Source organism: Talpa europaea (assembly GCF_964194135.1).
Source record: "Talpa europaea genome assembly, chromosome: 6".
In the NCBI taxonomy this organism is placed as follows: domain Eukaryota; kingdom Metazoa; phylum Chordata; class Mammalia; order Eulipotyphla; family Talpidae; genus Talpa; species Talpa europaea.
In genome coordinates, this window is record NC_140072.1 from 15,186,353 (window position 1) to 15,212,884 (window position 26,532).

The 26,532-nt window shown below is 39.8% G+C and overlaps 1 protein-coding gene across 3 annotated transcripts in view; it reads left to right on the plus strand.

Annotated features, from left to right (window-relative positions):
* BABAM2 (BRISC and BRCA1 A complex member 2) overlaps window positions 1–26,532 on the plus strand; it is a gene marked incomplete at both ends in the record, with an annotated part of 352,443 nt that overhangs the window by 180,226 nt on the left and 145,685 nt on the right. For all 3 annotated transcript variants that reach the window (XM_084235977.1, XM_084235976.1, XM_084235978.1), the window contains one exon: window positions 241–350. In XM_084235977.1, coding sequence (XP_084092103.1) covers window positions 241–350 — 110 coding nt within the window. The remainder of the gene's footprint in view (window positions 1–240; window positions 351–26,532) is intronic.

A 26,532-nucleotide genomic window follows, 5' to 3' on the forward strand; every position in this document is an offset into this window, starting at 1 on the left:
TTTCTGTCCTCTGCCTGTTCTGCTCTCCACTCTGCCTTTGGTGAATCCTCTCTCCCTCCCGCACCTCTGGCCTGTACCCAAGCTCTTGTATAAAAATAAATAAATCTTTAAAAAAAATAAATTTGAATCTAGGTAATTCACATCCCCATGCCTCAATGCGAGTAAACTACGAGTTTATCACCAAAAAGATGTTATAAGAGCAGGTACTGATGACGTTGTTTTTTACACTTCCTGTTTAAGGATGTAAATGAAGACCCTGGGGAAGATGTGGCTCTCCTTTCTGTCAGTTTTGAGGATACAGAAGCCACTCAGGTGTACCCCAAGCTGTACTTGTCACCCCGAATTGAGCAGTGAGTATCATTACTATTCATTTTATGTAGCCTGGTGCTTCTACCTGTCAGTACAACGTGTCTCACTATTTCTTTTGCTGCCCTTGAACTCTTAAAGTGATTTTTCACTATTGACTTTGTTTTCTAAAAAATGAATTGTATTAGGAGTTTAGATTGTCGAGTAAATGCTATTAGCATTTGTCACTACAGTCTTTGGATGAGTCTTCGTTGTGCAGTTTGTGATATGAATACTGTGCTTTTGTAGAAAAAGATGAGTAAGCAGATGAGTCTGCAATTGTGACTCCTTCCAAGCATTCCACGGGTACCCAAGCTTATAGCCTCAAGAGGACTGTTGAGCAACATCTGTCCCAGTATCTTATATTTGTAACTATGTAACTAGTTAATACTTGTAAAACTGTAACTAGGTTCCTAAAAATATGAGGCAAAAATATATTCAAAAGTTGGTAGAGGTAATATTAAAAGCAGGAAGCTTAAAAAGATGTCAGAATTGTTTTTCTTTGGCTAAATAGCTCTATGTAATTTTACAGAACATTCAGGCTAATGAATGGTATAAGTAGTTTAATATCACATTTGTGTTTTAACCAAATGAATAAATCATTTTACTTGTTGGCAATGAATTTTACCAGAACTGGCACCACAATGTGCCTATTGTTGGCTAAAACGCTTTTGCTTATTCTGATTCAGAGGAAGCTAAGGTTCATTGAAAAAGCATTGTAAGCTGATTTGGCTGAGAACTTCTGACAGGACAGATATTTCATCAGCAGAGTTTTCACAGACTCTGAAATATATTTTAAAAATTCTCTGTAGGTCATTTAGTGAGTTGATTGATGCCTGTCTGAGAAAGGTGGGCATGAGCCAACTTCATATACTGAGTCACCCTCACCCCCGACTTTAGTTGCTCTAATTCATGAATCAGGGATATATCATCTTACACAGTGATTTAAGATATTGCTGTTTATATTCAAATATGGAAGATTATTAGCATTGATAATCTACAGCTACTCCCTCACTTACTTATATACCTGTGACGACAGCACCTAGAACAGGATTTTACAGTAGCAGGAGCTAAATGAATGTTTTAATTTTCTAATTAAAATTGCTAACCCATATGTGTCAGAGGTTAAAAGGTGATGAAGGCATTACAATGAAGTGGCAACAAGCAAGGAATCTGGAATTAAGCATATCTGGGTTGAGCCCTGGTTCTGCCACTTACCAGTTAGCAAAATATTTAACAAATATTTGAACTTGTTTCTTCACCCAAAAGATGGGGTAGTAATGCCTATTTCACTGTGTTGTTTTGAGGATTGTATTAAATACTGATTGTAACGTATTAATTGTAACACCTGGTACTACAGGAGGTAGTAGCTTTTAATGTTACTGATAGAGTTTGGAGAAGAATGAGTGAGCGAGTAAGTGAGTGAGAGGTTAGCAGGACAAGTTGGGGCAGAAAAGCAGAGACTGGATAAATAATTGGCAGATACTAGTTCTAAAGTAGCCACTCAGTGCATACATAGTTAAATTAAGAAGGTATTTTAGTGTTGAGAAAAGAATTATTAAGGAAACAATCGTAAGTGTGAGTAATAGGATTATATTAGTTAAACTGCAGCCAAAAATTTGCCAGTTCAGAAAAAAATTTTTCTAGTACCTGCATTATTTTTCTTTGAAGTTACTGCCCTACTTTGCAAATATACCTGCTAACAAAGTATTTCTTACTCTCAAAATCTTAAGATATGTGAAAAATGATTAGGGAATGATATATTTTATTTCCTAGTCCTTAAATCCTGCTTCCTGCATTTCCTCCCTGTTTTTATTCTAAGCTCTGAACTCTGCAAAAGTTAACCAAAGATAGTAATAGTTTAGCAAACAGGTAAGCCTTAGAAAGTCAGACCATAATTTGGCCACTTTTCATATTAACCTTTTGCTAAAACCTCATTTTAAAAGGTTCTATTCAAGGATGTTAAGACTTCTAGTAATTCTTTTGATACTACAAATAAAGTTGTAGTAAGTAAATCTGTGGACTATCTTTCCAGATCAGTTTCTTTCTCTTTTCCCTTCTGTACCCTGTCTTCAACCAGTCCCCATCACTTGATGTTTTCTTAATTCATCTATGCCTTTTTGTCTATGGGACTTTACTAAAGATACTACCTCCACGTAAAAGGCCCTTCTCCAATGCCCTCGTCCCGTTGAAACATACATTTTCTAAGGCCTTATACAAATGCCGTCTCTACTAACCATTTTTCCTGAGCACAATTAATCTAGCTTTGCCCTGAATGCCTACAACACAGAATTTATATCACTTATAATCTGCCCAATACATTTGTTAGTAATGTGTATTTTTTTCTTTTCTAAATTATCAACTATTCAAGGGTAAGGGACATGCCTTTTTGTCCCTTTAATGCCTTGCACAAATGCAACTCAGAGTAAATAGTAGTCTGATTAGCAGTATTCTAGGTCAATAAATATTTTTCATAAGAAAATTTGAAAATCTACACTGAGAGGTCTTACATTTTTCCAGTTGACACAGATTTACTTAGTACAACTTTATTTGTAATATCAAAAGAATTACCAGAAGCCTTTGCATCCTTGAGTAGAACCTTTTAAAATGAGCTTTTAGCAAAAGGTTAATATGAAAAGTGGCCAAATTGTGGTCTGACTTTCTAAGACTTACCTGTTTGCTAAACTATCACTATCTTTGGTTAACTTTTGCAGAGTTCAGAGCTTAGAAAAGAAGTAATGTCATTTCAGTGAGTTCAAAGTCCTAAGATAAATTTTAAGAATCAAGTGAAGAGGCATTGCTGCCATCTTTGGTATTACGTTAAGCTCTCATGTTTTCTGCATTTTGCACTGTCTGGCCTACTCATAGCTACTCATCGGCAATGATTACAGACTAAGACTTGGAGAGTTCTCTCAGGAGTCATAGGAAAAGCATCCCATGCTCACCTGCTCAAGCCATTGCCAGACGCTTGCAACTTGTTCTCTTGGCTTCTGTAGTGGCTTTTCTAGGAAGTCCCAAGGCCCAATGCAGTGCATTTGACAGGTGGAGGTCCTGGCAAGACAAATGGCCTTATCATCCACATAGGTAAAGATGACTGGAAAAGTCTTGCATTCTCACTTGCTGTTCCCCATGGGCATGGAGAGATGTCATAATATCTTGGAGAGATTCCCCATTTAAGTCTGGCAATGATTTCTTGCCCCCTCTTCTCCATGATGTGGGCAAGGATAGTATGCCCCTATTAACTAGTCTCAGAAATAGAAAAAGGCTACTTTGCATCCTTGTCACCACACATAGAAAAAGGAAATCAATTTATCATACCCTGAAGATTTCTAGAGACATGGATGCTAAATGTCCCCAAATTAGACAGTCCCACAAAGGGAACATCTGTCAGAAGATACATTGGGTAGAACACTCCCAAGTGTATTTATTATAATTTATGAAGCTCTGCAATGCAGTCCCACTTCCGAGGTCTGTCTGTCCACCCAGCATCCGGCAGTAGTTGTCTAGTGTTTCTGGCAGCATGGGGACACTTGACTGCACACCTTCTTGGTGTCTCGATGCGTCTTCTTCCCTGGCCTCCTACTGTGAATGTATATGGCTTACAAAATAAGCGCTTCTCAGAACTTCATGTTCTTCTTGCACAGGGGGCATTTATGAAACAGGCATATTTCAAGCTCTGTACATCAGTTTTCTAAGGAAGCCAAACCAGTCCATTGAATTAGGCACTAAGTACTATTAATTAAAAAAAAAAACAAAAAACAGTGGGAAAGAGGAAAAAAAAGCCTGTGGTCAGTTATACAGAATGGATTTTGGTTGTATATGAGCAGGGTGGGGTTGGGGAGTTTTGGCGGGTGTTGTGGGGGGGACATAGAGATTCTAAACTGGTTGCTTTTTTTTTTTTCCTGGCAGAAAAGCCGTGAGTTAGAAGGTTACATCATCAGAGCTGGCACTCAATGTGCTCTGCCTTCCCTCCCTCCCAGACTGCTGGCAGTTCCAGCAGTGACACCAGAGGTTAAACAGGCAACAGAGGCTGCACTTCTCTTCCCTGAAAGGTGTGGGCCCTTCTCTGGCTCCAAGTTTGTAGGAGTGGTTTGAAGTAAATCAGCTCTGTCACTTGCTGTGCTAATCCCACTTGGTGCATAAAGAGAGGACTTCAGCCCCTGAGGCAGACCAGGTGGCATCTTTCACAAGTACAGAATTTGTTTTTAGAACTTTTTGTTGTTAAGTCCGCCTTGGAAAGAAGTCCTCAAGGCTTACCAGCCCACAGGCGCTCACCGCCAGTGAGGGCTGCGTGCCTGCATAGATGCTCGTTCCTTCTTTCAGACAACAAAACACAGTGAGAATTGACCGATTAGAAGGCCCTTTGCTTCCATAAGTGCTTCAGAGGCTAGCAAGATAAATGAGATGTTTGTGCCCTAAATTTGCTTATATTTTAAGGGAGATAAGAATAAATATGGCAAGTTCCAACTTGGGTTTAGTGGAAAAGGCACGATAAGGCTTGGCGTCAGAAGCCTGCGCTCCTGCGCTTATTTGCAGCAGTCTTGGCTCAAGAAACTTAACCTTTCTATCTTCTGCAAAGGGAAACAAATCTTAAATTTTGGTGTCATCTACTCCAAAGGGGGGTATATATTAAAGTGCCTACTGAAGTGTTTGGCATGTAGTTGCTGCTTAGTTAGTGCTTCGCGGTTGTATAAATACCTAAGAAAAAACATACCGGGCAGTGTAAGAGTTCAAGGGAGGAGAACATTGTATTTCTATTTGACCTGGTAGAGAGGGCACTTTGGGAGGTTTGGGGAAACCTGGCTTTTCCAATGTTATGTAACTTTTCTAGCTATTAACATTGATATTATAACAATAATAAAAAATGTGTGTGTTTAATACTTCACACTATTCAAACTGCTTTTCACCTGAACCTCATGATAGTATTCTTAGCACTTGCTTTATAATGCATCTTTCCCCCTCTAGAATTCTTAGACCCTTGCTAGTGTCCTTTTCTACCTTTACGTCCTTTGTCAATCCATTAAATGTTACTAAACTGTGTTCCACCCTCTTTTGTGACTGTACTTCTCTGTGGATAACCTTCAACCCCCATTTCTAATCCCAGCATTTTTCCAGGCTCCTAGATCTGGTTTCCCAGCATGTTGTGGACTGGTCTGTGTGTTCAGTTGACATCATGAATTCAGAATATCTGAAACCCAAATCATCATTTCTCAGTAAGCTAATGTTTCTTCTTCATCCCCTGTTTCTCTTTATAATACTCTCATTTTCCTAGGTGCCCCAGTGCTCCGTCATGAAGGCATTAGCCAACCAGTTCTTTTATCCTAGAAGTCCTCTCCCTGCAGTAGCTCCTCCTTCTTGTCATTCCTCTTATCACTACCTAATTCAGTCCTCAGTTGCCATGTTTCCTGATGGCCTTTTAACTTTTCTTCTATTTAGTTTATCTAGCACAGAATTGTCACCATCTTCCTGAATTGAGATCCAGTCACATGGTGGCCCTTCCATCATCTTCCCCATAATCAATTGAATTAAGTATCTGGCTTTCAAAGGATTCTCTGTTGCAGTCCCAGCTGACCTTTCTACCCTGATCTAGGTTCTATATGTGTCCTGTTTTTCAGTCAAACTGGGTTTCTATGATTTTCTGTGAAAACATCTTGTTTTTTTTTTTTTTTTTCCATTTTCATGCCTTTGTCTGGGCTGCCTCTGATGCCGTAACACTGAGTTTATATCACTCTCCCATAGGGTCTGCCAAAGTTCTGTCTATTCTCTTAGATCTTCTCAAACACTATCTCCTCCATGGAGCATTTCCTGACTACCCCTGCCTCCCCAACAAGCCTGCACTTTCCCCTCCTGTGTTTATACCTCTGTTGTCATATTGTTTCCCTGGGCCATTGTCTCTTGAAGAGTGGGCTTCTGCTTTTGTCATTTGAGAGCTGATGAGCCACAGCACATCCCCTGCCAATCTGGTGCCCTTGGCCCCTGCCTGAGCTCAGCGACAGCCCCCTGAGATTGAACTCCCTGGCAGGTCAAGAAGCCTTGAACCTGTTGGATGCCTGTACCTGGAAAGGCAATGGTTTCCAAAGTTGTTGCTCTTTGTTGTCCTTATGGCTAGCAGCTGGCTTATTCTCTTATGGCCTCCTGGTCATGTTTCTGAGAGGTGGAGCTTTATTTCATAGGAGTGGATTATCAGCTGCATCTTGGAGGTGATAAACTTGTTTTTCTCTCCTCTCCTCCGCTTAGGTCTTTCCAGCCTCCCTCTCCCTGCCTTTACCCTGATCACGCACATGGTCTCTTGGAACACTTAGGTACTCTGTAATCCATAAAAAGCAGGGATAAACTGAGACCTGACTAAAGGGCTTAGGGAAAGGGTGGGGAAGCTGAAAATTAAAATACTACTTGAAGTGATGGATGACGTAGATATTCAAATAAATCTGATAAAAGAAGTTGGTTTAAAATGATGAACAAATTCAATATATTGTGACTTATTTTAACTTAATATTGAATTCAACATCTTTTTTTAAATTGTTTTTATTACTTTGACAGTCACTTACATACCTAGATAACTGTGGGCACACATTTTCACACCTTCCTATGTGCCCATGCTTCACTCACCTGCCGCCAAAACTCATGCTCCCTGTCCCTTTCCCTTCCTTGTCCTCTCCTTTCTCCCCTGTATTCCTGTTGGTAACTAGTATATTTTTTATAGAATCTGAGAATTATTTTTGCTGTCTTTTGCCAGTATGCATTCCTTGCTTTTTATATTCTATAAAGAAGTAAAACCATCTGGTATCTGTCTTTCACTTTCTGACTTACTTCACTTAGAATAATCACCTCAAAATCCATCCATTTTGTCCCAAGGCACTATTCCATTTTTTTTTTAATAGCCAAATAGTATTCCATTGAGTATATATTCCACAATTTCTTGATCCAGTCATCTGTTGTTGGGCACTTAGGTTGGGTCTGTGTCTAGCGATTGTGGATAATGCTGCTATGGACAGAGGAGCACATAAATCTTTTTTGTATGAGAGTTTTCCATATTCTTTGGGTAAATGCCTAGCAGTGGTATTACTGGATCATAAGCTATTTAAATTTTTATTTTTTACGGTATCTCTGTACCATTTTCCATAAAGACTGCACCAAATTACATTCCCACCAACAGTGGGTGAGTGTTCTTTTTCGCTCTTGTTTCTGACAACGTTTGCTGTTTCCATTCTTTTTTTTTTTTTTTTGGCCATTCTCACAGAGCTCAGGTGATACTTCATTGTGGTTTTGATTTGTATTTCCCTTTTCATAAGTGATGTTGAGTGTGTTTTCATGTGTCCATACGCCATCTGCATGTTTACTTTGGGAAAAGTGTCTCTTTGCCCATGTTTTGACTGGGTGGTTCATTTTTTTGTTGTTTGAGCACTTAATATATGTTAGAGATTAACCCAGTCTCAGACATGGATCGGACATGGGCAGATAACTTCTCTTAGACTTCAGGTTGCCTTTTTGTTTTTGTGATGTTTTCTTTAAAGGTACAAAAAGCTTTTAAGTTTGATGAAGTCTGCTTGTTTATTTTTGTTTCTCTTGCCAGTGGGATTGCATTCACAATACAGCTCTGTGGTTGATGTCCAGTAGTGTATACCACCTGTGCTTTCTTTTAAGTACTTTATAGTTTCAGGTCTTATATCCAAGTCTTTAATCCATTATGAATTAATTTTTGTGTATGGAGTTAAGTATGGATTTAGTTTCTTTTCTCTTTTTTTTTTTTTTCATGTGACCGTGTTTCCCAACACCATTTATTAAAGAGGCTTTCCTTTCTTCATTGTATGTTCATGGCTCCTTTGCCAAAGATTAACTGTATTTGTTTGTGTGGGCTTATTTCTGGGCTTTCTATTCTATTCTATTGGTCTGTGTTTCTGTTTTTGTTCTAACACCACACTATTTTGATTACTGTTGCTGTGTATAGTACAGTTTGAAGTCAGCGAGTGTGATATCTCCATTTTTCTTGTTTTCTCTTGGGATTGCTTTGGCTATAGAGGTCTTTTGTAGATCCATACAAATTTTATAATTAATTGTTCTGTTTTCTTAAAGTCATTAGCTATTGTGGTGAGCCTATAGATTGTTTAAGGTGATATGGCCATTTAAACAATGTTTATTGTCCCAACTCATGAAGAAAGAATCTTTCTATTTCTTTGTACCCTTTATTTCTTTCTTAGTGTCTTACAGTTTTCTATGTATAGGCCCTTCACCTCCTTCATTATGTGTACTCCATGGTTTGTCATGTTTGTGTGTGTGATTGTAAGTGGGATTGTTTTTTTAATTTCTACTAATGAATTCAGCATCATGAAAGGATGGAAAATTTTCATTTTAATCCTCAAAGGATTCTTTAGAATGATTAGAAGAACTCTATAACTCCACATAGGTAGATTTGAAAGAAAAGATAATTCTTGATTTTTTTTTTTTAAATCCTCCATCAGTTGTCTCAAAAAGTAAGACCCAAATCTCGAGGGGTGATTTTGTGTCAGAATTTAAGTAATAGAACATCATAGTAGACATGGTTTAATTTAGCTTTACTCATGTTTACTTAAGTCACTGAGATAATCCTGTAATAAATATTGTGCTCCTGGAGGGTTTTTTCCCCCCTTTGATAAATATACAGTCCTGACTATGCTAAGACAACCAGCTGTCAGGAGAAGATGTGTATTTGATTTTAGTAGAGCGAACTGAGCTCTCTTAGCCTCTAGGGACTTGAGATGTTCGTTTTACTAGTCTGGGAGCAGGGCCAAAAGGGTTCTTCGTGACTTAGAATGGAATTCTGAAAAGTAAGTTCAGCAAGTTTTCATTAGTGGGTTTGGCCTTTGTCTTGCCTGTGCCTCCCAAAAGATCAAGAGCTCAGCCTGCGATGTGGAACATTACAAAAAAGAACCAGAATGGAATTTAGTTGGGGGATAAAATCAGTCAACCCCCAAAAATCATATTTTTGGAAACATTCTGCTATAAAACTCCCACCTCTCCAGCCTCCTAAGTTACTAATATGTCAATGTTTTTATCTAGCTTTCTTTTCAGTCAAAAATATACCTTTACAAAGAGAATGTATAGAAGTTTGCGATAACTCACTTATCCCTGGTATGTGTTTTCTAAACTTGTTTGACCCTAAAGCTCTGTCTTAGATTCATTTTATGTCCTTGGAGAGTTCTATGCCTTATTTCTCTTAAAATTTATTATAGTCTTCTCGCACAGTATAATGATTAGCTTAAAACTATAAGATATAATGTGTCTTCATTTAAAAAATCATGCCTAACACCTTTCTGCTAAACATCCCAAGGGTTTTATGCAGAGTTGTTTTTATATAATGAACAGAAGTTCATGATTTTCAGTGTAACACTCTATCTCAACAGCAAAACTCTGAAGACTGAGCAATACCGTTTTATGCAGTGTTCATTTATAGTTATTCACAAGTAGAAAATATTTCTCAGTGGAAGGTCTGAGATAAAGAGCGGTAGTTAACAAAAACAGTAGACTGTATTGTGGGTAGGAGGAAAGAAGCTAGAAGAAGATGGAAGAGAAAATAGCCTGGAATGTTTTGGAATTGTTGGAAGGCACCAATCCTCAGGTAGAGGAAGTACAGCAAATCTCCACCAGGTGAAATCAGAGGTAACTGACACCTAGATGTATAGTCCAAAACTACAGAACACCAGAGACCCACAGCGTTCAAAGTTGGCGCATTGTGCTTAAAGTAATAGCAAGTTGACAGATCTCTGAAAATCTGAAGAAAAATGTATAGACTCAGGTTCAAATACAGTTTTGAGAGTAACACATCTTTCCTTGAGCCAGTTCATAAACCTCCTTGAAGGATCCTTGTTCTAGATTTCAGTTCAGCATGTTTAATGCAGCCTTTATTATCCCGTGTTGTAATAATCACCAGCACTTTGAATTTAATATCTAAGATGTAAATTGTCATCTAACACTGTCCATCTTCCCTTCCTTAATGTCTGTTTTTCTCCTGTGTTCTTTATTTTTATTAATGACTTTCCTCTCCTAGTGACTGCAGCTATGAAACCAAGGCATCCTACCTTGACCGTCCTCTTGTCATTGTTCCCAATATCTAAACAACTGCCAGTTGATTTTGCCTCAGTAGCATCTCTCCTGCTCATCTCCTCACCCAATCCTCTAGTCCTATTTCAAACCTTTGTGTATCTCACTCTGTCAGATGAATCTTTCGAAAGCAGAACTCAGTCCATGTCATTCCCTTGCTTATGTCCTCTCAGTGCCTTTTTACAGACCGGTGAGAAAACTGAATGTTGTGTTATCCTGTCTTAGAAGCTTCTGTGCCCACCACCACACTCAGCGCAGACTCTTGATCCCACCACTGCTGGAACCAGCAACAATCGATGGTTCTGGGGATTCTTTTTAAGTTTTTGAAGTGTAGCTATATTTGCTTAAAATTTTTTATCCAGCATTTTTCGGAGTTTTGTAGCATGAAGACTCTTGGTCACCTAGCTGGGCGTATCTGAGACATTCTTTTGCCGCGCTGTCACTGATCCAGTTTTCTACAGGACCGCTTGTGATTGAATGGTATTCTGCTTGGTAACTTTGAAATTCTTTTCTCTTCCTTACTTCTTAAGTTTTTTGGTGGGCCTCTATCCTCATCTGCGTTTTTGTCATCTCTCAGCTGGATAATGGAAATCTTTTCTGAGGTGGTCTTCCATATTCACTCTTTCCTTCTTCCATCCATCTAGCAGTTATGCTGCCACAGGCATGTGGTGGTCTTTCTAAAATAAATCTGTGCCATCATGCCCACTCTTGAAAACACAGTCCATTGCCTTTTCTCATAAATGATGCTTTATCATCTTTATCCAAATGACTGCTTTCCCCTGTATCTCTTACGCACATTTTTTACTGCCTTTGTCTAATTTATCATCAACTTCTAGCATTTTTTCCTTTGTATTATATTGTCTTGAAGTCTGAACTCCTTCAAGTCTTTATTCCTCCTAGACTGTTGTGTCATCCTTCCCATTTAATGTTTTTTTGTCAGACACTGGAAGTGGAAACTTATGTAAGAAACAGGTGGCATGAAATGATGAAAATATGGTCATCAACATAGGCAGTCACTCTCACAATTTTCAAGTGTGAGGACCTATTGTTAATGTCAAAACCTTCCACATGAAGGTGGCAGGAGGGCTTGACTACAGAGGCAGCACAGAGGAATTTTCCAGGGAGATGGGACTGTTCCTGAGGTTCGCAGCACCTTTTGCTAGCACTCCTGACTCCCAGCTGCCCCACTGTGCCTTCCACCATTGTTTTTGTCTATGCAGTGATCTGGGAATTGGTCTATATCAATACATTAATATAATATCTCTAGTTTTCAGAACAGTCTGTGGATATGGATGGGGGGGGCATGTCAATAGGGTTTTTAAAATAAAGTCATTCTACCTAATCTTCTCCCTAAAAAAGTATATGGTTTGTTATGTCCACAACATCGTTTCAAAGGCTAATTATTTAGCACCCAAAGTAATGGTATGGTTCTTTATTATAAGTGTTTGGTGTAAGTAGGTAATGACTAAGGCTCTTAACGTGTAAAATTCATGTATAAAGTGCAATCCCTTACATTGTGTTGGAGGGACAGTGTAACACCAATGCTGTCAGATTTTACTGTGTGAAGTTTTATTAAAGAGCATGTAATTTGATCCTGGTATGTCTGATTTTGATTCCCATAATACAGGGCTAATAATTATATTGGAGTTTTTCTGTACTTGTTAAAATTCAGACACGCTGTCTTTCAGTAGCAGCACTAATGACTTTAATGAATGGCGAAGCCTTTAGTTTAAAACAAAACAAATGATGAGTTAACATAGTACTGCAAATAGGACCATAACAGGGGTTGAACATCCTGTCTGTGAAGATTATCTTTTATAGACAGTTTCAACAAAATAGAGGTCGTTCTTGAAAAAAATCTAAAATCTGCTACCTTGCCAAATTTCAGCTAAACCAAACCATTTATTTTGACGAAGTTATTATACATCAGAAAATTTATTTTACTGACAACAAACTTTCCCCTCCCATTTTTTAATCCCTCCCTTCTCTACTCCACCCTAATCTTTAAAAAGTATGATGTAAGATTGTTTTATGCCAAGTTTTCATCCTGGAACAGATTTTTATTGCCATGTTTCTCTGAGAAAAGGAGTTTATAACCAAATGGTGATAACACTTCCATGTTTTCATTTCCTCTGACCTAGTAGTTTTTTCCTAACTTTGACAGAGTTTAACATGACCAATTTAATTGCTCATTAAAGTCAAAAGAAAATGATTCTAAAATAAGGACTCCTTTTAAGAGTTCATTAAGTATAACATCATATTGATTCCTTGGGGAAAAATACAGATTATAGAACATGTTACTTAAAATTTGTAGATTTTTCTGATCATACAGTAAGGAAAGCCTTCAAAATATTTGTTTGTAGCTATTACTTGTTTTGGTGGTTTGTCTTTGTTACCTCCCCTATGTTAGGTTTATTCATCGGAGACTGCTGGTTTACATTTTGCATGCTCTTTCTGAAAAATACCGATGGCTTGGCCCTGTTTGGTTTTGGTCAGCGGAGAATTTTGTGTTAAGAGTCCAAATGTGGGAAACACCTGACATGGTTATCAGTAGGGAAGTGACTTAAAGCACTACAGTATAGTATGAAACAATAAAGATGAAGTCGGCGGATTTCTGTGTACTCACATAGAAAGGTTTCTGAGTTGAAGAGAGGAAGTAAACATCAGGAAGATGAACAGAATCATCCATTTTGATATTGAGAAAAGCTAAACAGCAAAACTATGGCATATATTTCTGCAAGGGAGTTTATGTGTGTGTAGGCGTGTATGCATGTACTGGATACTAATAATGGCTAGTGCTTCATGAGCATGTATGCCACATGGTTTAGGTGTGTGATATCTATTAACTCTTTCAGTCCTCATCACAGCCCTCTGAGGTTTGTTACTACTATTGTCCCCCTTTTATGGATGATGAAACTGAAATTCTGTTCTATGCATGGGTATCCCTCAGTAATTGAGAGCACTTAATATGTCCCCATATGTTTCTATGTGTCCCCTAAGTGGGTGCTATCACCTCAAGTGAGAAAAAGAGTAATAACATTTCCTTTGAGTTCCAAATTATAAATTGAGTATCTTGTTAGATTCTTTGAGAATCATACTCCTATTCTCAGATGAGATTTCTAGGAATCCAGAAGCACTTTACTGTAGTTTGTGGTCATCTGGCCTATTATTTGTAGTCATGATCTGACCCTTGGGATGGAGTGTACCCAGCAGCAGTCACATGGCTTGGGCTGGCACACTCAGGTTGGGCTCTCCCCCCTCCCTAACCTGTGTTGGGCTGCACAGAGGCAGCTGCTTGGTTCCACAGTAAGGTCACGAGACTGTTTTTTTAGCTGACTGATTCTTTCAAGTGTGGGCAGCCCCCCACTAATAAGTTACATTTCAGGTTTTATGCCTGTGTTGATTGTTTGGACTCTGGGACATTTTGCCATAGAAACCATTTAGTACATAGTTAGGTTACCAAGGAAACCAAATGTACTGAAGGAGTCCATCAAGCCATAGTGCCTGCCATGTATCTCATTACCTTTCAAGGGATAGAGCCCAGATTTTTCTTTTTCTTCTTTCTCTTCTCTTTCTCTGTACTGCTTACCTTTTGGGGGTGTGGCAGGGAGCAAGATGTGGTCTCACCATAGTCAAGTGGGCAGCTCATTTCACCCAATAAAAGACCATGTACCAAGAGGCCCCCAAAGTCCAGTCTTCTCTTAAAGCACAAGAATAGGGCAGACAACAGATGAACTAGTACTCTACCCTGGATTGTTATGAGGAACAGTGAAAAGTGACTTTTCCTTCTTGCTTATGAAACCCATTCCTCTTCCCATAGCTGCGAGAACTGGAGCGAGCACAAAACAGATTGAAGATTTTCCATTCCTTTTCCTGTCTCCAACTGTCCTTCATCTCTGTAAGTTGTTTGTGTAGACCCTGTGTCACCCAGAGAAAGGTGACTAACTCTAACTGGACCTGGCCCAGTCACCCACAAAAGATTATTACCCCCGGATCTACGTTCTTGAGTGTGACGAGGAAGGCTTTTCCCCAGCTGTGTGCCACCCATCACAGTAAGCACAGGCATTGAGAGAACACCATGTCCATTAGACAGTTGTACAGACAAGCAAAGGCAACCACATTACTGTTGTGTTTCTGCTGAGTCTTCTCGAAATGAAACAGTATTCCTTGAATGTTAGCGTGGCCGCTTTTCACCTGCTCTTTCCCCTGGCACGGTGGGTCATAGTCGACTGCTGAGTGCTGGTGGGTACACGGGACTCAGCCCTTCAGTGTTACTATCTTGAACTCTTCACTCAGTTTCTTCCTAGTCAGGGTGAAGCCTTTCTTACTCCTGCCTTGTCAGTGCTCTTCAGGGTGTCTTTATTTCAGTCTTTTGTTTCCTGTCTTTCTGTGCTGGCTTAGTAACAATAATGTAATGTCATGTTTATATTGCACTTCCTACTCTAGAAGTGCTGTCTCCAGTTTTATCTTTGCAAACTAGATAGGGCAGGTATGGTTGCATCTTTTTTCTAGTCCTCAGATACCTTAAAGGATTTACCCAGCTTGTAACCACTCCTGGCAGGCGGTGGCTACAGCATGGCACTCCTAGGCCCAGGTCTGCTTGTGTTTTCCCTGCTGCAGTGCACTGCATACCTGCTCGGCTGCTGCTTCCCCCAGCTCTGCTTGTTCCTCTGATTTTTACTTCCTGCTAAACATCTCTAGTAGGGAACTAAGCTTCCTTCTCTGGGTGCTTCAGTCAATGCTCTTGGCTCTTGGGCTCTAGCATACCTCTTTAGCAAATTGGCACTTAGGACAAGCTCCTGCTGTAGTATATTTATTAGTGAATTGGTACCTTTGCATATTTTATAAAGTGAATTAATGCCTTCAGGTATTCATCTTGATGGTTAATAATCATATTTTGTTTTATATAGTGTTTTTTCATCAGAAGCATTTATTATCTTCCATTATATAGGGAAGGTTAACTAGTTAAAATTACTTGTCTAAAATCTTAACAGTAACAGCTTGGGGAGGGGAGGAGGGAAGGGAACTGATTTCTTTGAGGAGCTCATGTGAACCAGACACTGTAGTAGGTACTTTAAATATATGATCTCATTTCATCCTTGCAAAAACCTTATGAAGTAGGTGATGGTTTATATTCTACAGGTGAAGACAATGTACTTCAGACAAGCGAGGTAATTTACACTGCAAGTAAAAAGTAGTGGGAATATTAAAATCTAGCCTTCTCTAGTGCTTGTATTCTAGCTACCATCCCACACACCCCCCTTTTGGGAAGAGGCTGCCATTTGCAGGGCTTACGGTAACCAACAGAAGAACGCCTTGGCCCACGGTGATACAGTGAGGAAGGGGTAGCTGGGGTACAGCCATTTCTTTTTCCTGACAGCCACCAGAGAGGAGCAGTCTCGCTCCTTCCTCTCTCCTCTGAAGATCAGGCTCTGATAACATTTGAGCTTATAACTTAGTTTAAACTAAGGTGAACTAAGAGCAAGTTGTAAGTGTTTTAGTGCCTGTTTGTGGACATGACCCAGTGCTGAGCAGTTAGAAAATTACCTGGCAAGAGCAGTGCTTCTCTTTTGGAAAGGCCATGAGACCTGGGGAAAAGGGACCAGCCCAGGTAGCAGAACTATTCTATTCTGGCCCTGCTTTCTACCTCTTTTGCAGCCAGGTGGGCCTAGGTTGGTAAGTTACCTCAATGGTTTGGGTTCCAATTCTCCCACCTGTAAAACACGGAAACTAGTCTGGATGATTCTCCCAGTAATTGCAATGTTATCATCCATCGGAATTTCTTTACTGTATAGAAGGAGAATCTTTAGAAAATAGGAGGAGAATCTTTAGAAAATAGACCGTGAGAATGAGGAAAAACCTCTTGCTACTCATGTCCTTGCCAGTTACAGTTTTTTGATAGGGAAGCTGGTGTTAACAGCTCCTAGAGGTCTGATTCTTAAGGAAATAGGGGGCACAGAAGGTAGTTTTCCAATCATGTTTGTGGGGAAGATAAGTATTGCTTAGTGAACGATTGATGAATAGTGTTGAGGATCTGTAAAGGTACCTGTGATCTTGGGCATTACTGCAGGTTCTAAAGTAAACCTGTGTGAAGTTTTGAAGTTTCTCTCGGACACTCTGTCTGCAGCTCTTTCCTCAGAGTCTGGATGACTTGTGATGCCTTGTTTATCCCCACATGTCCCAGGCAGATCGGCTACTCTGGAGGCGTGGGATAGCTGAGAAAGAAGCCTCGTGGAATACTTTCCCACAAGTCAGATGGTCCTCCAGTAATTCTTACATAGTGAGCTGCTAGTTCTAATATTTATATAATAAATGTGAGAAAAATTATAATTTAGAGTAAGATAATTCAAAATACTTTGATATGATTTGGTCCTTTTCTTAATAAACTAAAATTTTTTCTACTGCTGCTGCTTAATCTACCCCTGGATTTCCCTAAGTAAAAATGTAACTCAGATCTTTTCTTGAAGAGGAGAGCTTCCAGGCCCTTCTTGGCACATCAAACTGCTCTTGGCATTGGTGGTTTTTATACACAGATTTCTCCCAATTTTCATGAACATTGATTTCCTCCCTGGAGAATGGCAGGTTTGTCTGGTAGGACAGGAGTATTTTGCAATACCATAAAGAGTGATCTTCCAGAGGCTGTTTTTATTTTAAAAGAATGGTTTTCAAAAGAATAATCCAAATGAATCTATAATATTAGAATATGTAAGAGTAAACTGAGTAGGTGTGTTTTCCTGAGGTCTTTTCAGCTATGACAAACTGCCCACAGCTTCGCTTATAGGCTGCCTCTTATAGGCTTGAAACTCTTGCTTTAAACAATGTAGAATGAAGATCCAGGAGCCCTTGAGGGCTTTGACCCTCCCCTTTGCCCTGGCATCCTGGAGCTACCAAGCCACATGCAGCATCTTGGGGACTTGGAACTGCCACATGACGTTTCAAGCACTCCCCTGAGCGGGGCTTCCTGGAACCCTGCTGTACATTGTGCCTCTCCCCAGCTCTGACCAGTGGTCCTGATTCCAGCTGTGATTTCTCTCTAAGCCAGCCCCTCATCAGGGAAATGGCATATCAGCTTCAGGGGATAGTCCCCTTTCCCCAGATCTGCCTCTACTTTTTTGGTTCTGGTGGGAGGGGTGGGGGGAAGTTGATGGAGCTGTGAGAGAAGGAGTTGGAGGCCCAGGATGCGGGGCTGCTCACCTGCTCTGCAATCAGGCCATCACACCCACAGGAGCATCAGTGCAGACTGTGCCTGACTTAGGATGATGTGATTTATGATTTTTCAACTTTATGAAGGTGTGAAAGTGATAGGCATTCAGCAGAAACTGCGTGTGAGACTGGTGATATTGGGCGGGGCAGAGCCGCAGCTCCCCATTAGCACTTTGAACTTAAGATCTTTTCAAGTAACTGTGGGTTTGTTGGGCTGTAACCCCATTCCATAAGTTGAGGAAGATCTGTATTTTGGTTTGTAAAAATAGGACAGTACCAAAATACCAGAAGACCAGTATTGTAATCACTAGTACATTTCTTTTGCTGGAGTCGGGAAGGAGAGCTTCACAGAATAGGTGTGATTTGAGCTGAATGTTGAAAGACAGCCCTGGCTCCTAGGTACTAAACCCTAATTACTGGTCCAGTTGATTTTGTTGGTGAGACACCAGGAGTTTTACATCCAGTTTAATGTGATTCTTGCCAGTGATTCAGTCTTTAGTTTCGAGGGGGGACCAAGCTGGGAGCAGATAGCTTCTGTTCTGCAGAGCCATCCTCAGCTTCATTCAGCCGGATCTCCTGCACCCCTGTCTGCCTTATAATAAAACCTTCCAGTAATCACTTGAGCAGTTTTTTGTGTTATTCTTAGTGGGTAACACTTTGAAACATTAACACCTCATAACATTTCACTTGGAGTTGTTTTTTTCTCCCCCCTCATTTTAGCATTTAAGAATGTAAAGACACGTTAGAATTTTGGATCCTGTTTCTTGGATGCTCCTCCTTACAGAGGCTTATTCACAAGTGGCTTTTTTTCTCACACTTTTTCTTTAATGGCATTAAATTGGTCCATTGTTTGTCACACCTGTTCCCCGAGCTGCTAGTTGGTGTATTTGAAAATACAAAGTGTGCAACAATAATTACTTTTGCTATGTAAAAGGCCTTTCTTCTGCTTTATTCTGTTCATAAACATGTGGATTTCTTGATAGGACATTTGGGGAACAGTTTCTTAATTAAATTTCATTTTGGTCATGACTTCAAAATTAGTCCAAATCTTAGCCATGCAAGTTGCTATTTAATTGAAACTGTGTTAAAAAAAAAAAGTAATTAGCATGTTTCACTTGGTGTTGCTGTCTTGGAGACCTCTAAATCTTTGTCATATGTGTTGAATCGCTGTTTCATTAGATGCATTCTGGAACCCCCAAGTAGCTCTTCTCAGAAGTGTAGTCAGTAGGCCACTGTTAATAATACTGATTCCTTGAACCCCTCCCAGATCCACAAAATTCAAATTTTGAGGGCTCGAGAAATCTTTTTTTAAAAGCTTCCAAAGAGGTTGCATGCACACACAATTTAAGAACTTTTGCCATAAGTTGACTTAACACATTTGTTTGGGATTTTTTTTTTTGTTTAACCTGGTTTTCTCTAAGACATATATGATTAAATTTTGGTCTTTCTCCAGAGGCTTTCTGATTTGAATTCTGTGAAGAATCCATCTAGGAAGGAGTAGGGTCATACTTTCCCAGGTATACAAAAGAGCTACACAACAGTATTGTCAAAGCTGAAGTTGCTGGGCCCTCTTAGCCTGATGTGTGTGAAGCGTTGAAGTACCCAACTGCAGCGGACCTACACCTGATGCTTGGCAGTCCTCTTCCTGGTGGTAGAGGACTGCCTAGCACATTAGACATCAGAATATAGGCAGTCTAAGCTCTGGAGCCTTATAATAATAGTAATTAACATAATGATACTTTGTACTTCTCAAGTGTCTTTAAACTGAAGGTCTTAAAGTGCCATATTAAACATAGTGTGCAACTCGCTGGCAAGAGAGGTCAGTATTAAGTTCCTCACTTACTGATTCAAAACCTGAAGCTGAGTATGAAAAGTTAGCTTAGACAGTTCTCTTGGATAATGAACATTGCACTTGCAGAAATGGAAATATTCCAAAGGAAACAGTTGTATTTTTGGAGGGAAAAGATGGAGGTAGTGGTAGAGAGGTAACTTTTGTAGCATTCCAGGGTATATCTTGAGTGAAAACAACCATTTTGCCTTTTCTTATTAATGCCTTTAATAATTCTAGGTGTTTGGAAAGCACCATCGTTTTTCCTATTAGCATTTGTCTGCATTTTACAAATCCCATATTTCTTCTGACTCTTCATTTGCCTTAGTTTCCCCTGGCCTTCTTTTTTTAAATAATAATTTGTAGGCTTAAAGAATTTTTTTTTTTTAATTTTAAAAAGCCTTCTAAAAGGAACCCTAAAGATTATATAGCCAGGCGCCTTTGTTTTATAGGACAACATCCTTGAGACTAGACAAGGTTAAATTAAAAAAAAAAAAAAATGCCCAAAATGGCCCAGGAAATTTGAGCATGGGAGATACACCAACAGTAGAATTTTAGCAGCATTCTTGTATTTGTGTGTTTTATTGTATCATTTCTCAAATGAGCTGGAGAATATATTAAATAAGTACACTTCAGAGTTGAGAATCAGTTCAGGTCTTTCACAGACCCTCTTTAAAAATCAGACTTAATTAGGGCCTCCCCTGGTGGCGCAGCGGTTGAGTGCTGGGTTGCGAGGCTGCCCGCAGCCTCTGCAGCACCAGTTCGATCCCTGGCTGCCGGCGAGGATCCCACCAAAAAAAAAAAAAAAAAAAAAAAAAATCATACTTAATTAAAGGATGAAGAAAAAAAGAAAAAGTCCTGGGAGACTTCTGAAATACTTGAGTTTGGTTTTTTCAGGCAGTTGATTATCACAATCTTCATCCTCCATTTGCTCAGCTGCCAGTGTATGCGTAGCTGCTGTTGCTCTTCTGAGTGATTTATGGTAACTTTGCCTTACAAATAAAATGAACAGTTTCTAAGAAAACAGAGTAAGAATATGAAGAGAAGCGGATAGCAACTTTATTCATTATTCATCAAATAATTGGTGGGTAGAAAGGGATCATCCCTTTACAAAGTACACTGTATTTTAATGCAAGCTGATGATATGAATCCTGGTGATTTATGCAACATTGTTTTTCATCTTCATTCTAAGATGACTGACCCAAAGGCACGCAGAGAGTAAAGATGCTTGGGGAAAGTGGAAAGGGCCACACAAAAGCCTCATATTAGTGATTCTTATCTCAAACAGTTCAGTTCTATCAATATTTATCAGGACTCTAAAAACAAATATTTGTACACTGGAGATGCAGTGGAGAAACAGTGAGGGAATAGAGGGTGTTCATTCTTCCAATGGGGAGGCTGAAGGGACAGAAACACTAACCACATAGTTTCCATATAAACCACCAGATGGGGCTGTCAACCATAGACAGCATAGTTGCTGTTCCCAAGGATTGAAAGAACTGTGAAACTAATCGTCCATGTGGGTGATTCATAACGTCAAGTGTCTGATCTTAGGCAGAAGATTTACCTATAGTCTCTAGGTCCCTTTATTGTTCTTACCCCCGTCTTTCTGAGAAGAAAATGACAGTAATCTGATCAGATATGTGTGTGAAATAATACTCATTATTATTAGCTCTTCCTTTTCTGATACTTACAAATTTATTGGGGGAGAGGAGGGTGAGTACAGATACATTCTTCTGAGTATATAGGTGATTCTGAGACTCCTAAGATTCAGGATTCTGAGAATCCTGGTGATTTGTTCAACATTGTTGGACAGGGTTAAAAGACGGGAGAAAAGTTATTTCCTATTCTCTCTGCTGCTAATCTTGCCTTCTTAGTTAATTTCTACTCCTTCTTCAACATTCAGCTCAAATGTCACCTGTTTTCCTCCAACCTTCTACCAGACAGTTAGGAAAATTCCCTTTCATAGTTCTATGTAACTGTTTATAATAGGTCTTATTGAATTAAAATTTTCTTAAACCTATCTCTACAACTAAATGGGAAGGTCTTGAGACTAAATATTGTTTACATTTCTGTGCCCAATCTCAAAAACCTGGAGATATTAGTCACAGAATAACCAAGTTTTAAATACTTGTGAATTATGGTTTTTCGTAGAATGTTTAAAGAATACTGAGTTATTAATAGTTACAGGGCAGTCTTTCCTAGGACTGTAAATTAACTGTTTGGAGCGGGTTTATAGTATAATTGATTTTAGAAAGAAGCATTTATCTCAAGAGGAAAAGACCAGGCAGTATATGTAAGGCTTATCTTACCTTACTGTAGGTCTGCTGCCAGTGAGCAGATGTATAGCATTTTAAGACTTATTTGGAATTTTATGACTTATTTGGAGTGCACTTTTTATTACTTTAATTGAAAAAAATTACATCATTTTCTTTAAATGAGTTTAAGTAGGCTAAGGACATCTTTGAGTAGTAGATCAAATTTGATTCTATTTTATAAAATTTTAAGTGGAATTTAATGGGCAAAAATGATTCACTTTCTCCAATTTGGTTGCTAGAAATAATTTTCATAGCCAAGTTTTCTTTGAAGTGAATTATGCATTTCTCTTTAGAAAACAAATGCATTGTTCTATAATTTTTGGACTTGTGTGAGAATGAAATTAGCAAGCTCTTTAATTTAAAGAAACTTTTTTCCCCTCATAAAAACAACATCTCAATTATTTCCCTCTGTATGGAAACTTTCCATTTCTCTAATCTTGACTGGAAAAGTTTCCCTGGGCCAGTTTAGAAAAGTATTTCATCATCCTCAGCAAACAGTTATCAGGAGCCTGCTATGGGATGGTCACGTTATCAGGGAAACCCCACTTATCCAGCAGTGAAAGTCCTGCTCCCCCCGCCCTCCCCCCCACATGTCTTGCTCCCTGGACTCAGACAAAGGGAGTCTGAATCGTGCTAGAACTTAGTTTAAAATGAGCTCAGTTATTTTGTCTTCTTCTTGACCTGGCAAACTTGATTAGCCTGTTTTTATACCCCTAGCATATCTGAAACAGCAGATTAGGAGGTAGATAGGTCACTTTGGATAGACGTGCTTCGATAGACGCAAACAAGACAGCTATAAAAAAGAAAAAAAGCAAAAACACAGTATATTAACTGATACCACCAGTGATGACTCTATGTCATCAATTGAGTTTGTACCAAAATCCTTTCATTTTATTCAGCATATTATTTAGGGACATGAGCTATGGGGTCAGACAGGCCTGGGATCTCAGATGTCCCACCTACTAATGATACAGTTATGAGTAATGCAGTCAGCCTTTCATGATGAGCCTTTCTTCTTGATGCCAGAAATACGATGAAAACATTAAAAGCAAACAAACTGCAAAAGGATCTAGCACAAATATAACAAAAATTAACAACCTTTCTGTATAACTTGATCAGAAGAACACTTAAGATCTCTTTGTAAAAGGACAGAAAATGTCATTCAGTTGACAAAAGAAGGACTAAGACAAATAATGGATATGAAACAACGTTCACTCTTACTTAATGGTCCAAAAATTCAAAATAAAAACAACAAAATACTTGCATCGGGTTTAAATCAGCAAGACAGTGAACTATACAAATAAACTCTAAATGAAGAAACTCACACATTGTAAGAAAGACAGGTCCAAAGGGAAGGCAGGAGTGACTGCTCACATAATGTCTGTCCTAACAGAAAGGCTAAAAATCGCCGATGCATGCTCCGTGCTCCGTGCTCCATTCTCGCAGTCAGGCTGCTCCCCCTTTATGCCTCACCTGGCCCTACAACTACCAGTTGCAAAGGTGTTTTCTGGAAGGGGGCCCCATGGCTCCATCCTGGACCTCTGTCTTAACTGTTTCCAAGAAGAGTTTCCAGGCCTGTTTGTCTCTTGGGACTGGGCTGTTCACACTTCACATTTGTGTTCACCTTTTCCTGGGCCTCTCTTCTCGCCATCTCCTTTGTTACATGGAAGCCAAGTTCTTACTCTTTCAACATCATAAGAAGGTGGTGTCACATAGCTTGAGGCTCCTCCCCACTCCTTGGTCCCGAGTGCCTAATGCAGCTTTTGCCAGCATTATTGTTCCTTATTGTTGCATGACATGCACTTTGACTTTTTCTATAGGGATTGTAGGAGGTTTCAAATAGGAAAAAAATTAATTTTGGCAGAATAAGGAAATTTTTGTTTATTCTCATTAGTGCCTTTGTCATTTCTTTCTCTGTTTCAAGTTATCACCAGTGGGTTAAGCTGTCTGGCAGCATCAATTCTGCTTTAGTGCATGCCTGGAAATTTTACTGGTATGGAAAGATTTTTTTTTTCTGGAGCGTTCCCATCATAAACAGCAAAAATCTCTTTCCACTTGGATGGTTGAGAGAGAAAACACTTGATCTGAAATCCCTATATTTTGGGGGTTTGATCTGTGTCAGAGCATTTTAGGAGTTTCAGTTAGTTTGCTTAAGAAAAAATTGTAAAATAAAGTCATTCATTCATCAAACCAGCTTTTTTTGAATGCCTATACATGCTGGGCTCTCTACTAACATTGTTCAGGTAGGGGCAGGAGTTGTGAAAGGAGAAAGAAGATGTCCCCCGAGTACTGGCTGGACAGGGTGATAGGTTCTGTCCTGGAGGGGTGCACTCAGACGCGTCAGAGCCCCGCCAGGAGAGCAGCGAGCTTTGAGCGTCTTATGACTCACAGTGGGCGGCTTATGACTCGGACATCGGAGGAGGAAGACAATTTTTCCAGGAGGTGAAGGAAAGGACAGGTATTCCAGGCGGAAAGGACAAGTGAACCCGGCCCACAGGCAAGAGTGTGCTGGCATTTTCAGGTCGTTTGCAAGTGGACCCATGTGGATGTTTAATCTTGAGTAATCCTGGCTATTGCTCACTAGTGGGCCAGCACCCACTAGGTTAAAGGTAATGATCCAGGACGATTTCACATCCTAAAAAAACTCAGGAAATGATTGGTTTTCATTTTGTCCTTTTTTGCTGGGCCACAACACAGGCTCCTCAGGTGTTTAGGCTGTAATCGATGCCCCTCTGATTCCGTGGCCACCAAACCAGCTGTGTTAATGGCTCTCTGCGCAGGTAATATTGAGAGATTTTTTCCATTCGCTCAGACACTGTTGGGTCACAGAGGCAGTAATTGAAGAGGCTCCACATGTGCACCAAGCATAATCGCTACCCACACACACAAATGTGCTTTTTTTGGTATTCCTTTCCATTACTGCTAAATAAAAGTTGGGCTGATGGGAGGTACTTTCTAAATATTTGGTGGCTTTTTGGCGGGGCACAGGCACCAGTATCTGGCACTTCAAATATTACATGCACATGTATCCAGAGAACTGAACTTAGTGCACATGGAAAGGGACACAAATTGTCTAAGAGCAAGAGTAGGTAGGTGGGACATGGTCATAAAGTAGTGTCAGCAAAGAATGGGGTTGGTGGGGCTTGGAAAGTGACAGTGGTGAACAGGAGAGTTTGGAACTTCGCAAACTTGTGCCCAGCCAGATTGTCAGATTTCGTGTAGGAAAGATTTCTACTCTCCCTGCCTTTTTTTTCTTTTAATTTAATGTTATTTAGTCAGATTTCTGGAGCTGACTACAAAGTTAAAAGTACTAGCTGTGGTTTTCTGTGAATTTATTAATGGTGGTCTATAATTGTGATGATCCCAAGATTTTCAATTGTGCAGAGCCAGCTTTCCAACAGATTCCCATTAGAGGAAAGCCTCATAACTGAGGAATTGCTTAAACCAGCCAGACAAATTCAGGGAATTATGGGTAGACTGTTTTCTTCTTAAGTGGCTTATAAAACATTTGAAGTATGCCATCATGGGGGAAAGAGCATATGGACAAGCATTGCCCTTTTAGGGGGAGAGACACTAGTTGGTACATTCTTATTTTGACTTGCCTGAACCTCACTGCTGTTCTGTGACCCCCAGGGTTCTTGGGGAGGTCAGAGAGCTAGGTTAGTGCAGGAGGAGGGCCTGAGTTGGTTCCTGTGCAGATGACTCCAGAGCTTGGGTATGGGCCTGGGGACAAGTGTTGGGCTGGGAGTGTGTGGGAAGCAGAAATTGGATGTGGATTAGATAAGGCAATGCCAATTTCTTTTCCCCATTTTTAAAGATTCTCAGTTGGGTCTAATTTCTGGAAGTGTTTCAAGGATCCTTTTCCCTTTTATTCTGGAACGATTTAGAACATGAACTCTCCTTCCACTTTTCAGTAAGGGTAGCCACCAGAGCTCTGTGGCAGGCCTGTCCAGGATCCTGAAACCCCTTGAGCCATGCTGAGTCCTGTGTTCATAGCATAAAAGGGAGCACAAGTGGGCGTGTCCTTGCTGGCACTTGTCCCCCTCCATTATGTTCTTTTGTGGTCAAAGAATCTTGCACAGCAGTTAATCAATGCCAGGCTGGCACAGCTGCAGCTCATTTAACCACTCATCTGTTAAGTGAGGTAGTTTCCATTTTGCAATTGGGGTAAACTGAGGGATGAAGTCTTCCATTGTTTGAGTAAGTCCAGATAGACTCTTGATAGATCTATGACCAAACATTTGGCGATCCTTTTTACTTTTAGTTTCAAGCATAATTCTTGAGTCCTTGACTAGCATACCTTTAACTTTTTATCTGTTGCGACCATCTCTTCAGACCAGTTGCTGCTTCCTTCAATGACTGCCAGTGGTTTCCAGTGAAGGCTTGTGAATGTATGATCTAATGCCCAGGAGTTCTAATTGTCTTTGCTTCTGCTTTCTTCATTCTCCAGTAGTACTTAGGCCAAAGTGAGGAAAGAACCAACTTTGGACTCTGAGTGCATGACTCTGGACAATAAAGACGCAGATAAAATGTATTGCACTTGCTGCAGAATGAAGCTTGTAGAAAACTAGAACCTGCATGATGGTTACTGTACAGACTCAAGTCAGACAGACCTGATGTGAACCCCACCTCCCATAGGTACTTGCTGGGTGTCTCGGAACATATTTCTTATCTGTTCCGTGTGTCAATTTTGCCACTTGTGAGCTGGGCCTGAAGACAGCTGTGAGGAAGAATTGAGTTCAGCCGTGTAGAGCCCTGAGC